This window comes from Mus musculus, chromosome 12 (genome assembly GCF_000001635.26).
Source record: "Mus musculus strain C57BL/6J chromosome 12, GRCm38.p6 C57BL/6J".
In the NCBI taxonomy this organism is placed as follows: Eukaryota; Metazoa; Chordata; class Mammalia; order Rodentia; family Muridae; genus Mus; species Mus musculus.
In genome coordinates this window covers 85,323,789-85,340,601 of record NC_000078.6, presented here as the reverse complement: position 1 = coordinate 85,340,601, position 16,813 = coordinate 85,323,789, and the positions used below count along the sequence as shown (strand labels likewise).

At 42.4% G+C, this 16,813-nt stretch overlaps 1 protein-coding gene across 2 annotated transcripts in view; it reads left to right on the top strand.

Moving 5' to 3' along the window:
• Positions 1-1,239: 1,239 nt before the first annotated feature.
• Nek9 (NIMA (never in mitosis gene a)-related expressed kinase 9) overlaps positions 1,240-16,813 on the top strand; it is a 39,849-nt gene continuing 24,275 nt past the window's right edge. Inside the window, exons 1-8 of one of the 2 annotated variants that reach the window (NM_145138.2) lie at positions 1,240-1,599; positions 4,117-4,294; positions 5,949-6,004; positions 6,546-6,616; positions 7,996-8,101; positions 10,627-10,758; positions 13,103-13,213; positions 15,230-15,294. In NM_145138.2, the coding sequence (NP_660120.2) occupies positions 1,381-1,599; positions 4,117-4,294; positions 5,949-6,004; positions 6,546-6,616; positions 7,996-8,101; positions 10,627-10,758; positions 13,103-13,213; positions 15,230-15,294 (938 nt within the window). In that variant the 5' untranslated portion in view covers positions 1,240-1,380. Of the gene's footprint in view, positions 1,600-4,116; positions 4,295-5,948; positions 6,005-6,545; positions 6,617-7,995; positions 8,102-8,276; positions 8,774-10,626; positions 10,759-13,102; positions 13,214-15,229; positions 15,295-16,813 lie in introns of those variants that run through there. The other variant, XM_006515708.4, reaches the window with a different exon arrangement.

The following is a 16,813-nucleotide window of genomic DNA, read 5'->3' as shown; positions in this document are numbered from 1 at the left end:
TTGTCTGTTAATCTTTAGTGCCCCTTTGTCTGGGTGAGCAAGGATTCCTCTATAATTGTTGTTTTTTAAAGCACAGGGAGTGAAAACAGATAAATTAAAGAAAAAAAAAGTCACTGATTTACTGCAGGGCACTTAAGCAAAAGGATGTTTTAATCATTATGCTAATGAAAGAAATCTTGAGCAGATTTCCTCAGAAGGCTAGAGCTTTGAGAGCCAGTAAGATGGCTCTGTGGATAAAGGTTTTGCCATGCAAATCAGGCAACTTGAATTCAATCGGCACACACACACACACACACACACACACACACACACACACACACACACAAAACAGAGCCCTAATCACCTACTCCTTTGCTTTAGTTTCCCACTGTCCACAGGAAACACCAAACTGTACAACATACAAAGTGTACTTCCTGCTTCTGCCCAACAAGTGTAATGGCGCCAGTCCCATAACCTTAGTTTCATCACGCCCTGCCCTTTCCTAATTCTGGGGCCAGACTGCAGGGTTTGCCTCTCAAGTTCCTCCTAACTAGCTGTATCACCTAAAACAATCCCCACCCCACCCCCAACAGACACATAAACATTGTTTTCATGGCGCTCTGAGGATCTGGGGCCATAATATCATTAAAAAAAAAAAAAAAAAGAAAAGAAAAGAAAAACAAAACCCTTTAGCATTGTCCCAACTTAGGCAACCCTGTGGTGGTCATAGTCCTGCAACTTTATAGACTTAATGAAGAAGGAAAAGGAGGAAAAGGAGGAAAAGGAGGAGGAGGAAGAGGAGGAGGAGGAGGAAGAGGAGGAGGAGGAGGAGAGGAGGAGGAGGAGGAAGGAAGAAGGAATTGTTAAAGTTGTCAGAAGTCTAATGTTTTAGCTTGCTCCATTATCTTTGCTACACTATCGCTACAAAAAAAAAAAAAAAAAAAAAAAAAAAAAGGAGCCCTGCCCAACAAGCCAAGTGACAGCTAACACAGTCACAGCTCCTGGGACAAACGTGTCGCCAGGATTAGCCTGGACCACCTCCAAAATGTGACGCAGTCTGGAAAGCTGGTAGGGGGTTGTAGGGAAGCGGTCTGCAAACCCGCCGTGTGGTCACTCTTCCGCTTCCACGACACTCGCGGGTGTGAAGGCCAGCGACGCCCAAGGTGTGCGGGACGCATCTGCAACAAGTGGGCACGCGAAAGGCGGAGGGAAAACCTCGGCGAGCCGGAAACACTAAGAACCGCTTCCGGGTCAGGGGGCAGGAGCCACCATGGAAGCTCCCTGGGCCGCGGGGCCACCTAAGCCGCTGCCTGGCGTCTGAGGCCATTGAGGCGCTAAGCGGCCGGCCCTGCCCGCCGTGGATACGCGGGCGGCTCCCGGCGAGCTGCGGCCTCCGCCGCCATGTCGGTGCTGGGCGAGTACGAGCGACACTGCGATTCCATCAACTCGGACTTCGGAAGCGAGTCCGGGGGTGGCGGGGACTCGGGCCCGGGCCCCAGCGCTGTCCCAGGGCCGCGAGCCGGCGGCGGGGCGGCGGAGCAGGAGGAGCTGCACTACATCCCCATCCGCGTTCTGGGCCGCGGTGCCTTTGGGGAGGCCACGCTGTACCGCCGCACCGAGGTAGCGGCCCTCGGCTCCGGCCGCTGCCGGGCCTCCCCGCGCCCTCCTTCCCGGCCCCGCTTTCCAGTGCTGCTTGCCCCTGGCCCTCTATGGTCAGGCGTCCCTTGGGGTTTAGGTCTCGGGAACCCCACCGTGCTTTCGCTTCCCCTGCTGTAGGACATTGGTTTAATCACCGCTGTCACTGAGCGAGTCATTGAGCGGTCTTTTGCATTTTAGTTTTCCCATTTGTTAATTGGACTTAGCGATAACAACCTCGCCCCCCCCCCCAAAAAAAAAACCTTTACTTTTTTAAAGGTTATTTTGAGGTCCAAACGAAGGTGCTTTGCACATTGGGAACAATATAAAAAGCTTACTTGCTCTTTGGGAACAGTCTGTAAAAGCTTACTTCCTTTCGTATAGCTGTTGAAGGGCGGGATGGGGAGTTGGTGTGTACTTCCAAATAGCCACACTGGCAGCTACAACACACTGCTAGCCCTGTAGGCTTTGTTTTCTTGTTTTTGTTTTTGTTTTTTTCATAAATGATCACTCGGAGGATTTCCTTGATCACCAGAAAGATCATTGTTTGTTTGTTTGTTTTCTTGCTTTTCCTTCAGTGATTGTATAAGACAAATACTTTATTGGTGGAGTTGAGTCTGGAGAAACAAGGACCCCTTTCTTTGAGAACCCAAGGAAGCTAAGTCATTTTTCCCACCTTCTTGCATAAGGTCACAATGGAGAGACCCATGAGTTACTGAATCCAAAATTAAGAATGTGTACTGATTTAAAACCCTGTAGTGAGTCTACCTCCAAAAGTTAACCATAACTTGAGTCTAATCACCACAGCCTTAAAACTCTAGCTTTAGGGTAAACATTTAATGAGAACTTGCTGAGGTTGCAAAAGGTGATTCATGCACTTGCAATTCTAGTGTCTGCTCCCAGCCAGAACTTTTTGTGCTGGGGATAAAACGGGCTTTGCCAGTGCTCAGAAGGCATTCCACTACTGAGCCATACCTCCAGCGTCCAGCATATATCTATGAAAGATGGAAGAAAAGTAGTTGCAAGAAAATATCTTTGTGTTCTTTTCTATTCCAGTAACCAACCCATTAGTGGACATTATCATCTGTAGTCGCCTATGTTCTTATTTGTGCCGATTATTTTCTAGCATTTAAGTCAGTATAGTTAAGTGGCTCACTTTCTCACCGTTGAGCAGTGAGTACCAGTTTCCTATCTCTGTCTTATATGTCATGTTCAACTTGGTTACTAGCTTTGAGTTAATTTTATCACACTTCTCAGAACTGTATGACGCTATCTCTGTCACATGGTATTTATAAGATATGAACTTACAAAGCTTCTGAGAAGTAGCCCTTTCCCTCTAGGTTATAGTTACAGCAAGAAGACCAGCCAGTCATGTTAGTAACAGGGTCTTAGGTGTGGATATCCCAAGGAGACAAAAAAAAAAGCACTGAGGACTCCTCGCGGGCAGTGCAGGCTCTGAGGATGAGTGGTGTTTACACATATGGGAAAAAGTTTAAAGTTTTCCAAAAGAAACTTGCTGAGGTATCCTAAAGGAATGTTACAGTGGGTGCTGGTAGGCCAGGAAGCAGTAGCTAAAGAATGCGAAGTACCCCAAAATGGAAGTGACTGCACCTTATGAGGATTAAAAAAAGCAGGGGCCTGTGGGATTGGGGGGGGGGGCGTCTTATTCAGAAAGAGTAAATGAAAGTCACGAAGTTTAAGTTTATGGAATCAGGCAGGTTTAATATTTGCGTTTTATAAGCCCCTGCTGTTAGCTGGAGATAGTGCTGTGCACTTCTTCCTCAAATTCCAGTTCTGCCCCAAGTCCCATTATCACTAGGGACCCGCAGGATCCCTCAGTAGAATTCCTGAGATCAGGTCCCATCTAATACTAATACCCGGAACTAATACTGTACAAATTAAGAGTAGCAACAAAGTAGTGTTTTGATTTTTTTTTCTATAATTTTTCTGCATGTGTGTGGGAGTCAGTTCTTCCGCTGTACAGGTTCTTGGGGCTCAAATTCAAGCTATCAGACTTAACAGTAAACACCTTTACCCAGTAAGCCATCTTGCCAGCCCTCAAAATAACACTATATATATTTTTAAAAGATTTAGTTTCAGTTTTAATTCACTGTCTCTATGTGGGTATGTGCAAGTGAGGGTCGTCCCTTCAGAGGTCAGGAGCATTGGGTCCCACCCGGGCCCTCCCAGAGCCAAAGCTATAAGCATTTGGAAGCTGCCCAGAGTGGACACTGGTAATCAAACTCTGGTCCTCTGCAAAAGCAACATACTCTCTTAGACACGTAACCATCTTTCCAAGCCAGAAAATGCCACCTTCAGTCTTTGTCTCCCCTAGTTCTTCAGCAAAGTATAATAACTGTGCAGAACCTTAAGTCTGTCAAAAGGAGTAAAGAGTCATTCTTTGCCCCTCTAGGAGGCTCCTTTCTAGGCTCCCAGGTTGGGTTTGGATCCGTGCACTGCCAGGCGGGAGGGAAACACACTGGTCCTGCTCCTGTGTTGCAGGACGACTCACTGGTGGTGTGGAAGGAAGTTGACTTGACCCGGCTATCTGAGAAGGAACGTCGAGATGCCCTGAATGAGATTGTCATCCTGGCACTGCTACAGCACGACAACATCATTGCCTACTACAACCACTTCATGGACAACACCACCCTGCTGATTGAGCTGGAGTACTGTAACGGTAAGCAGTTCTCAGCGGGGTGGCCTTCTTACTACAAGGGAGAGAAAGGACCTGTAATGATAAAACTTCAAATGCATTTCTGGAGAAGTGGCTGAGGTCTTGCAGAGTTGATGATGTTCAGAGTGTGGGGAGAGTTTCCCTCCATCATTCTTTCTTATAGGTAGAGTTCCAGCCATCTCCAAGTTACTGAGTTTTGTGGTGGGGGATAGATTCTTTCTAGTTTTTGTTTGTTGTTTGGTTTTTATGAGTCTCGTGAGTCTCGATACATCTCAGGCTTGTATAACCCAGATTGGCCTTGAACTGACAGCAGTCCTGCTCCTGTCTCTGAAGGGCTGAGATTGCAGGTATCAGCCACCACTCCTGGCTCTGCAAATCATTTTGTTCAGTTGTATTTTGTATATATTTTTCAGGGCTTTCCTCATGGAATGACAGTTCATCACTTTAGACATAACACAGCACCACATGGTGCAAATGTTTAATGAACACTTATATGGGGTATTTATTTACATGAACTTAAGCTAATGCTATTCTGCTAATAAATCTAAAGATCATAACTGAATGAGAAAGGCAGTGTGGTGTGACCTTATGTTTCTGGTTTCTGATTTCTTGGACACATTTTATAGATAGAGATATAGATAAAGATATAGATAGAGATAGATAGCAGTTCTGCCTTGTTGAAAAAACTAAATTCTAACTGACCTCCCTCCCTCCCTGAGTTCCACTGCCCTCTAACTGTGGGGACACAGCCTTGTGCCTTAGTTGCCTCATCTTCGATGAATTTGTTGATTCTTAGGATTTATGAAGTGAGTTCTTACTATGAAGCAAGTGTTTGCTAACAGGCCTTATTATCTGCCAGTCTTATTACACATGAGACTCTCCAGAGTCCTTCTGAGCTGCACACAAAGGAGGTGCTGGCCTGTTCATCTGCACTGTTGCTTCATGATTAGTTCTGGTTCTGAACAACCCTAAATATACACTTTTTTTTTAAGATTTATTATTATTTTTTAATGTGCATTGGTGTTTTGACTGCATGTGTGTCTGTGTGAGGGTATCAGATCCCCTGGAAGTGGAGTCACAGACAGTTGTGAGCTGCCATGTGGGCGTTGCCCCATAAGTAATTTTTTTTTTTTTTTTTTTTTTTTGGTTTTTCGAGACAGGGCTTCTCTGTGTAGCCCTGGCTGTCCTGGAACTCACCACTGCCCGGCTCTAGGAAACCTTTTTAGTACAAAGAAAAAGTTATTTATAAATAATGTATTTTTAAACCAGTGCATCATAGGTGCAATCTCCAGGTTCTAGTAGTCACACTGACAGAATTGCTACAAAAATATTGAGTCTAGAAATCATACACTGGGCTTTGACGCTGTCTCCCTAGAGATGCACGAGTGAGCTGCACTCTCGGGGTTTTAAAGCTGAGAGTCCCATTTTTGTATTGAGCATCTTGTATGGGAAGGTGGGACTTTTGACAAATATTTCTGACAGGAAGATGAGAAGAATTTTGTTTATATAAAAAAACACAAGAGGGAAGAAATAATTTCCTTTGGGAAGGAAGCAGAACCCTTCATTTCCTGATGTCACCTGTTAGAACCCCTATTAATACAGCACCCAAGCGTTCATCTCCATTGAGCAACTCAACCTGTGTTTTGTTTAATTGCAGGAGGGAACCTCTATGACAAAATCCTTCGTCAGAAGGACAAGTTGTTCGAAGAAGAGGTAATTTCACGTGTGGCAGGAAGCTAGATTGTGTTTGAGTCTGCATTCTGGTTCTTTCTTTACTCTTCCAACAATGAAGAGTGTCCTTTTCTTTTGTTCAGACTCCTTCCAGGCTCTGAGTGATATTCATGAGAAAGGAGACCTGTAACACGGAAGCTGTCTATAGCTGCTTCCTAACCGTTTTACCTCCACACCAGGATTCACTATGGGCTTTCTTTCCTGGTTCTATTACTGCATACTGGTATGCCCAGTTTTCTGTCCCTTTGCATTCTTCCTGGGGTTCTTTCCACAAGTCTGCTTTACCATACTGTATGTAATGATCTTGGAACTCTTTTAGATGACCTGTGTTTTCTTTTTACCCTTAATACTTTTCTTTGCCTACTCAACCTACAAGCAAGGACTATCAGGTTATGCTGAGTTGCAACCTCTGGTTGCAGCTTCTTTGGTGTGTGTGTGTGTGTTTTGTGAGTGTGTTTTGTGTGTGTGTTTATTTAAATGGGGTTTTTGTTTCTAATCCAAATATAACATTTTGAATTTGCAGATGGTGGTGTGGTACCTTTTTCAGATTGTTTCAGCAGTGAGCTGTATTCATAAAGCTGGAATCCTCCATAGGTAATGTCTGAAAAGAAACTTGTGGATTGGAGTCTTCACTCCCAATGCAGTTCTACCCTAAGGAACCCCCCCCCCCATTAGCATGTTCATGTCAGGGTTTCCTCGTTGATAGTGAGGAGAAGGAGCGAGTGAAGGAGGCTGGTATGTGTGTGATCTAGGAAGACTCTCCTCAGTGGCTGGGTAACTAAGTACTTAGTTATGTCTTTTAGATGTACCTTAAAGTCAAGTTCACTGATTCTCAGTGAAGCCCAGAAAGTGCTGTAAATGGAGTTCAAGTAAATGTTTTCTCTGAGGAAAGTATTGGCAATTGTTGTTAGTACTGCAAATTTATTTTTATTTAAACACAAACATGTTTATTTTATATGATTGGTAAAAATTTGGGGAGAAAGGTTACCATTCATCTCTTGCAATAGAAGAAAACCATTCTAAGAACCCCTCCAGCGTACACTCTTCCTAAGCAAGTGACCATTGCTGGCAACTGATAATGTTATATCAGAGTTTCTTTTAGTTGTTTGTTTAGTTAGACTATATAGACTATATTTCTTTAAAGCTACTGAATGTCTGCTTACATTGCATGGTTGTTACTTCCTTTCTAAAAGTAAAAAAATAGGGCTGGAGAGATGGCTCAGCGAGTAAGAGCACTGACTGCTCTTCCAGAAGTCCTGAGTTCAAATCCCAGCAACCACATGGTAGCTCACAACCATCCATAATGAGATCTGACGCCCTCTCCTGGTGTGTCTGAAAACAGCTACAGTGTACTTACATATAATGAATAAATATTTAAAAAAAGAAAAAAGAAAGAACAGCAAGCACTTTAAAAAAAAAAGTAAAGAAATAAACTGTTCTGGTTTCTTCACATTTTGTAATAAAAGAAGCCACAGTGTGAGCCACATGGGGTTGTGTTCTATATGATCAGTAATTTTTAGAGAAGGGGCCAGCCACTTTATTCAGATAATGGAAACAGCCTCGTGTGTTATTTCTGAGCCATGTAGTCTCTTGTGCCATAACAGATCATTTGAAACTTTGACATCAACTATGTGTTAAGGTATATAATTCATGGTCTAACTGGTAGCTGAAAAACAGTGAACCTTCTAGGAATATGGTTCTCTGGAGCACTGTTCTGCCATCCAACTCCTCCACCATGACATCCTTTGCTGGGAAGCCCTAGAGAGCGAAGATAGTTCTCTGCCCTTCCTTCTTAAGCGCCTTCTCCAGCATTAAACTGGTGGTGAGCACTGTGTGGGGGCCATTCACAACCCTGTGAGCGAAACCAGGAGATGCTAACACTCATTATTATTCTGTTCAGATCCTGGGAAAAGGTAGGTGGGAAGGTTAGTTCATTGTTACAAGGACTTAATATATTATATCTTCTTTTTCAGAGATATAAAGACATTAAATATTTTTCTGACCAAGGCAAATCTGATAAAGCTTGGAGACTATGGCCTAGCAAAGAAACTTAATTCTGAGTACTCTATGGCCGAGACAGTGAGTATAATCTTTATCTTTCATTTTTTTGAAGTTTTAAAAAAATATATGTTCATACATGTACCTGTATACGTGTATATGCCCCATTTGTGTGCAGGTGCCCACAGAGCACAGAAGAGGATATTGGGATTATAAGCAGTTTGTGAGCCACCTGGGTCCTCTGCAAGAGCTATAAGTACTCTTACCCACCGAGCCATCTCTACAGCTCCCAGATAGGTTTATTTTGTATGGGCTCACATGATGCATATGGAGGTCGTAGGGAGACATGTGGGGGTCACGACACCCTTCCTTCCTGTCATGTGGATCCTGGGCTCACATGATGCATATGGAGGTCATAGGGAGACTTGTGGGGGTCACGACACCCTTGGGGGTCCTGGGCTTCAAAATCAGGATGTGGGGCTTGGCAGCTGAGCCATCCTACCTGATTTTAAAAAGATCATTAATTTAAAAACAGACCTAATATGGCCTTTAGTACAGTGATCTTATCCTTAGCATTAAAACCTAAGTATTACATCTCTGGTTTTACAGTGTTCTGCCCTTTAAAGAACGTGGAAATGTAAATTAATACAATTAACTTTGTCCTAATGTCTTCTGATATCCTGACATGCCTGCAAACAATGTAGCCATCCAGACTTGAGAGTGTCCGCCGTTTCAGGAACTCGTGTTTGTATGGTAATGGCCAATTCCTTATGGATTTTTTTTTCCTGATAAAACCAAGATTTAACTGTTAAATGCAATTAAAAATGATACAAAAATGTATAAATGCCATTTAAGCCTTTGACATAAAGATACCTGTGTTCCTGGAAGTGGAATAGTTAATATACAAAACATCTCATTTTCATACCTTTGTGTTCTTCTTTGAGGTAGTGACTTGTGTGTAGCCCAGGTAAGCCTTAACCTAGACGTCCTCCTGCCTCAATGGTAGGATTACAGGTGTGTGCTGCTGTGTCCAACTTTCAAAGACCATTCTTGTAGATTTTTTTTTTTTTTTTTTTTTTTGCAACAGGGCCTCAAACCCTCTCCATAGCCAAGATCTTGATCTTGATCTAGCCATTGATTGTCTGCTCCCATCTCCCAAGCGCTGGCTTTACAGGCTTGGATCACTGTGCCTCACTCCGAGCCCATTTTTGTTGTTTTGGATTTTGTTCATGGGTATGGGTGTTTTGCCAAAAGCAGGTGTCACCCCAGAAGGTGTCAGGTCCACAGAGACTGAAATTACAAACAATTGTTATTTTTATCATAGAGGTGCTGGGGATTGAACCCAGGCTCTCTAGAGAGCGGTCAGTGCTCTTAACCACTGAGCCATCTCTCCAGCCCATTCTTAATATATCGGCTTCACGAATATCAAGTTCATTATTTGCCTTTCAGTTAAAACCTTTAACTCCTTTATCCAGGTGCCATCTCTCACTACCTTACTGCTTTTTCACCCGGGTAAATTTTCTTTTTTTAACGATTTATTAGTGTGTGTGTATGTGGGTGTGTGGGTGGGTGTGTGTACTTGAGTGAGCACAACACTTGCATGTATGTGACTGTGGAGGCCAGAAGTGGGCATTGAACCCCTTGAACTTGAGGTGCAGGCATTTGTGAGCTGCCTGCTGTGGATGCTGGTTTCCAGACTCCAGTCCTCTCTGAGAAAGGACTTAAGCATTGAGTCCTCCTCACCCCCAATCAGTAAACTTTCATGTGTCTCTGTGTTAGCCAAGGTTCTCTATAGGAGCAGAACTCATCGGGTGATGCTATATTAAAGGAGACTTGTTAGAGTGATGTACAGGCTGTGGTCCAGCTAGCTCAGTGGTGGCTATCTCCTAAAAGAAAGGCCTCAGGGCTGGATTTCTCAGTTGGTCTCTGGTCTGTGTTGGAGTCCTGAAAAGGTAGATTCTAATACCAATGAAGGAACGCCTCCAGAGTTAGATAAATGAATTGCCAGCAAGAGGAGGACAAACAGGCAAAAGTAAAAGCTTCCTTTTATTGTGGGCCACCAGTAGATAGTGTGGCTCACACTTTGGGTGGGTCTTCGGATCTCAAATGATCTGGATATAAGGTGGGTGTTTCCGTGTCAGATGACCCAACCAAGAAAAATTCCTCACAGGCGTGCCCTGCTGCTTGGGTTTTAGGTGATTGCAAATGTGGTCAAGTTGTCCAGCAAGGTTAGTCATCACAGCCTCTTACGTAACCGTTTGAAGTCTGGAGTGAACCTTGAATGTGTAAAGTCTGTGTGAGGCCTACGCCACTGAGCTTTATCTTCCAAGTTACCCATAGTGCTCTCCTGAAAGCAGCCCTTTAGTAAGCAGGAGATTTGCTAAGAATACTGTTTCTCCCACTGTGCAGGGCTGGCACCTCTACCCACGGAGCTGAACTCTCAGTTCCACTTGAGACCTTGAGTTGGCATCGTCTCACTTTTGCAACCTGCTAATAAGTGTTTCCTGATTGTTAGCACTAATTCCTTAATTTATCTGTTCATATGGTTATATAGTTACCAGAGGGAAGAAAGTAATTTTGTATTTTTTGTTGTTTCTTTTGTTTAGCTTGTGGGCACTCCATATTACATGTCTCCAGAGCTCTGCCAAGGAGTAAAATACAATTTCAAGTCTGATATATGGGCAGTTGGCTGTGTCATTTTTGAACTGCTTACTCTGAAAAGAACATTTGATGCTACAGTAAGTTGTGTATTGTCCCCATGTTGCCTTTGCAGTGTGCTGCGTGTTGAAGTGAATCAACTTCAGTTACTCCTAAAATTCTGATTTCCTGAACAGAAATCACCTGTAGTAAAAATAAATGAATGAATGAATGAATGAATGACCTATAGTTAGACCCTGGGTTATTGAATATTATTAAAATGCCATAGACCAGATTTATCTGCAACTTGAATTCCTCTGTTGAAATGAGCACAAGCAAGCAGTTGAAGCACTGTGCTTGAATTTGTTGACTATAATTTTAAGTCTCTAGAGCAGTGGTTCTCAACCTGTGGGTTGAGACTCTTTTAGACGTCTAATGACCCTTTCACAGGGGTCAAATATCAGATATCCTACATATCAGATATTTACAGTATAATTCATAACAGTAGTAAAATTGCAGTTATGAAGTAGCAACTAAATAATATTATGGTTGGGGGTCACCACACATGAGGAACTGTATTACAGGGTCGCAGCTTTAGGAAGGTTGAGAGCCACTGCAGTAGTCATCTGTGTGATGCTACAGTTTGGTAAAGCTGTTTCATTTCTTACAGTTTAGCTACATCAGTTTTGTTTTGTTTGTAAGCTGAGGCATATTATGTATAACACCAATCAAAGTATTTTGAAACATCATACACTTCCTAAGTAAAGATTGTCTGTTCATATGGGCCGCAAATCTTTACATCTTTTTCTCTTCTCTTCTTATGTAAAAAACAAAAGGCTCTTTCTCAAGCTTTAATTTGCATTCAGAATTACTTAGGTGTCTTGTTAAAGTGCAGGTTCTGTTTGAACAGGTCAGGGTGGGATGGGCCACGTGCTGTGTTTCTAACTAGCTCCTAGATGCTGCTGTTGGCCGTATTCCATGGGCCACACTTGGGAGTAGCTGAAGCGGATTGACGTGGTCTGGTGTAAGAATGTAGACAAGTCATTTCTGTGATCCTGTTTCCTCACTGCCATCTGAGAATGCGGCCTAAACTCTGTGTGGAGATTTTCTGATGCTGTGTATGGAAAAGGGGAATGTAGGGTAATGCAGACTCACCGGTCTGTTTTGGGCCCTGTTTCTTTTCCTAATTGGTATACCTCTAGTTCTCCTAAATATGGAGTAAGAGAAACAACTTGTGGAGTAGACAGGTTTAGATGCTGTGTGCCTTGGATTTGGGTGGGTGGGGGTTAGGGAGGTGTTTTGTTGTTGTTTTGATTTAGTTTGGTTTTGGTTTTTGAAATAGGGTTTCTCTATGTAGACCTGGCTGACCTGGAACTCACGCTATAGATCAGACTGGCCTTGAATCAGACCTGTCTCTGCCTCTCCAGTGCTGGGATTAAAGGCCTGTGCCACCACCACTCAGCTGATGTCTAGGTTTGTTTTTTTTTGTTTTTTTTTTAATTTTATTTTTTTACTACCTGTGATTTTGAGCAAGTTCTTTTATATTTCTGAGCCCCATTTTTCTTGTGTACAAATTAATGATGCTAATAACTTCATTTTATTATGTTTATAAAGATAAGAATATACAAGTAATATGCCTGTCTAGTTTTTAGTAGTTCCTTACTAAGATGGTAGGGGCTCTGTTACACTGCTGTTAACTTCTATCTCATTTTAAGATACTTTGTGAATTTTTTGTTGGAGGCAAATTAGTTAGCAAGGGAATTTCGGGAAACCTAGCATACTTAATCATGCTTCTTTTTGTGAGAGGTGGACAGGGTCTTATGTAGAGCATGCTGGTCTACTCACTATTTACCCAGGGATGGACTTGAACTCCTGGCTGCCTGCCTCTGCTTCCCTATGCTTTTATACCTGGCTATGTTTTTCTTTTCTTGAGATTCAACTGAAAGGTGATATTATAATGTATTCTTGGGAACACACTGTTGGCTACACAATCCTAGTTTTGATCTCTGTCTTAGGATTCCCCTCATTCCATCTAATAGCAGCATCTCCCCTCTTCCTGACATGTACTGACAGTCCTACTATGAAATCAGCTAACATGGAACTGTTGCCACATCTCTGAGTAGTCAGATACCTCGGGCCCCTGCCTAGTAGAGATAATGCTATATTTTTGTTTTAATTGTTAATTATTTTATTTGTAAGGGTATTTTGTCTGCATGTATGACTGTGTGGCACATGAGTGCCTGGTGTCTGCAGAGGACAGAAGACAGTGTTGGATCCTCCGGAATAGGAGTAACACATAGTTGTGAACCACCCTGTAGGTGCTGGGGATTGAACCTGGGTCCTCCAGAAAAGCACCCAGTGCTCTTTAACTTCTGAGCCACCCCTCAAGCCCAATAATGCTATCTTTGTATAACCAGGAACAATCCAGTCATCCTTTTCTTCTAGAACCCACTCAACCTATGTGTGAAGATCGTGCAGGGAATCCGGGCCATGGAAGTTGACTCGAGTCAGTATTCTTTGGAACTGATCCAGTTGGTACACGCATGCCTCGACCAGGTAGGTCTGATGTATTCGTCTGTTTCATATAGCCTCAGTGTTTGGGGTATGACTAGATATGAAGCACACAAAACCACGTCTACCTCCTCAAGCTTGTCTCAGGATAAACATTGGTAATTCATGACACCTGTGTGCAAATAAACTCTTAATCTATTTTTAATCCTTTTAATTTTTATTTATTTATTTATTTATTTATTTATTTATTTATTTATTTATTATGTTCATTGGTGTTTTGCCTGCATGTATGCCTGTGTTCCAGGGAAGTCAGATCCCCTAGAACTGAAGTTATAAACAGTTGTGAGCTGTCATGTAGGTGCTGAGAATTGAATCTAGGTCCTCTAGAAGAGCAGCCAGTGCTCTTAACCACTGAGTGGTCTCTCCAGCACTTATCTTTTTCTAATTTGAAAATATGTAATTATAAGACGGTTTTTAACATCTAAGTTGTGTTTTGTTTCTTGGTTTTTTGGTTTTTTTTTTTTTTTTTTTTTTTTTTTTGGTCAAGTTTTGATTTTATTTTGTCTTTTAAAAAAAAAATGGGCTGGTGAGATGGCTCAGTGGGTAAGAGCACCCGACTGCTCTTCCGAAGGTCCGGAGTTCAAATCCCAGCAACCACATGGTGGCTCACAACCATCTGTAACAAGATCTGACACCCTCTTCTGGAGTGTCTGAAAACAGCTACAGTGTACTTACATAAATAAATAAATAAATCTTTAAAAAAAAAAAAACAAGGTTTGTCACAGCTCATGCTTGGCCTTGAATTTGTTGTGATCCTGTAGTCTCAGCTTCCTAAGTGCTGAGACTATAGGTTTATACCATCACACCCTATAGGAGGATAACTGCTTTTATAAAACTATAGTCAGGTATAATAAATTCTTAATATAAAAAAAATATAGTTCTATCAAAGTTTCTTTTTTAACTATTTTTATTTTATGTACATTGATGATTTGACTGCATGTATATGTGTGTGACGGTGTTGGATCCCCTGGAACAGGAGTTATAGAACTGCCATGTGGGTGCCAGGAACTTAATGTCTAGAAGAGCAACCACTTTTTTTTTTTAAGATTTATTTATTATTATAAATAAGTTCACTGTCACTATCTTCAGATGCACCAGAAGCGGGCATCAGATTTCATTACAGGTGCTTGTGAGCCACCATGTGGTTGCTGGGAATTGAACTCTGGGCCTTTGGAAGAACAGTCAGTGCTCTTACCCACTGAGCCATCTCACCAGCCCGGCACAACCAGTTTCTTATTCAGTTGTAGTGTTACTGATGGTATGGGCACAAAGCCACTAGCCTCAGAATCACCAGTTGGGGATTTTAGAAGGAAAAAGATGATCCCTGGACCCTATTACAGACTGCAGAGTCTCCATCTGAAACTCAGAAATCGCTTTCCAAGTGCCCCAGGTGACTGGGCGCTTATGCATTAGGCTTTGAGAGTTGCTGCCTTGACTGAACTGATGTGGAGGACAGACATATTGTTCAAACCCTCATTCATGTGCAGTGTTTGTCTTAAGTGCAAGAGACTTGATAAACACCAAATATGAAATGCAACATAAGAAAAAATAATTTTTTATGAGACAAAATCTCACTATGTACCCTTGACTGGTCAGGAACTTGCTGTTTGAATTGCAAAGACTCACCCACCTCTGTCTCATAAGTGCTGAGGTTAAGTTTTCCATCACACTGGCAAGAAATTAATATTTTTATTGAAGTTTTTTTATTGTGGGCTGCCACTAGACAGTCCTCATTGGCATGTCAACTGCTGATCTTTTTCGGCAGCCATACTATAGAGAGTTCATGGGTGTATTTTCCCTGTCATGTCTAGGGAATAGGATATATCAGCAAGTATTCTGATTTCTCAGTCTTAGAAATTATAATTTAATTAGAATTGTAAATATATATTATAAATATATAATTATAAATATAATTAAAATAAAAATTTAGACTTTATTTCTAAATTGGTTCCCATATTGCCCGTTCACTTTAAAAGAAAGCGAATCTTCTTTGCTGTGTAGGATCCTGAGCAGAGGCCCGCTGCAGATGCACTCCTGGATCTCCCCCTTCTCAGGACCCGCAGGAGGTAAGCCACACAGAGATCACTGCATCTGACACAAGCAAGGGCACCGCTTCCTCCCCAGCACGCTGCTCTCGTTGCTTAGGGTGACCTTGCTTTTACCTCTCTAACTATTCTGGTTTGTCCTGATAGGACCCAAGAGCTCTCTGTTCCACATCTGTGCAGGTTTTAATTCTACAGTTGAGGCATTAGTTTCCTTAGATTTGCAATTAGGGTTTTGGAGTGAGTTGTGTTGTTTTGTTTTGTTTGAGACAAAACCTTGCTCTGTAACCCAGGCTGACATCAAACTTGCCATCCTCCTGCCTCAGCTTCTCTAGCACTGAGATTATAGGCATACATCAGCTTATTTTTAGTTTTTTGAGGAACCTCCGTACCATTTTCATGACATACTCTTTTATATCACCACCAACAGTGTGTGAGCTCCCGTCTCTCCACAGTCTTGCCAGTGAGTGTTCCTTTTGAGGCTTTTTAGTGATAGCTTGTAGTTGGGGCAAGAAAAGCTCCTGGCTTTGATGTGCTTCCCTGGCGATGGGGATGGTGAGCGTTTGGTATAGACTGTCCTAGAGTCTGCTCAGATCACCATTTTAAAATGAAGTTAGGGTTATTTTCTTTTAATTGAGGAGTTCAGGTTCTTCCTATATTCAGGAAATTGCTCCTTATCAGACAGCGTTTACCCGTATTCTCTCCTGCTTTGCAGCTGCTTTGTCATGGTGTTCTTCCCCAGGATGCACAGCAGCTTTGTACTGTGACATCTCCGTGTTTAACTCTGCTTTCAGTGCCTACTCTCTGTTCAGACAGTTTTCCTATATTTTCTTCTAATCATACCATAGTTTGGGGTACATTGAAATTTTTGTTCCATAACTAATTTTTCTGGTTTCTAGTTGATTTGTTTATTTTCTTAAGATTAATTTTTTAAATTTTATTTTATATGTATGCTTTGCTTGAATGTATGTATGCACCATATACATACCTGGTGCCCAAAGAAACCAGAAGAGGGCAACAATTGCCCTTTGACTGGGGTCACCAATGGTTGTTAGCTGCCCTATGGACACAGGAACCAAAGCCCTGGCTCCTGTAAGAGCAGTAGTGCTCTTAACCACTGAGCCATCTCTCCAGCCCACTTTGTTTTATTATATTTCTAGAATATCTTTTATGTATTCTTGGACAGTTTTATACATGCATGCAGTATATCTTGATCATATTCACCCCACACTCCTCCCTGAGCACTCCCCCTCCCACCATCACGTTGGCTCACCTTTTTATAACCCATTGAATCTTAATTGATCCTGCCTATGGGATGTTTACTGATCCTGCTGACTTGCTCTTGTACAGGAAGCTGTAACCTTGGGGAGTTTATGAGAGCAGCAGCCATGCCATGTCCAGAGGACAGCCTTTCCCAGCTCTTTTCCCCATCATCAGCTCTTACATTCTACAGCCCTCTTTCCCAGTATGCCCTGAGCCTTGTTGGTTTCTATAACCAATGTTTTAATATCTAGAATTATGTGTTATACCCAGATACAACCCG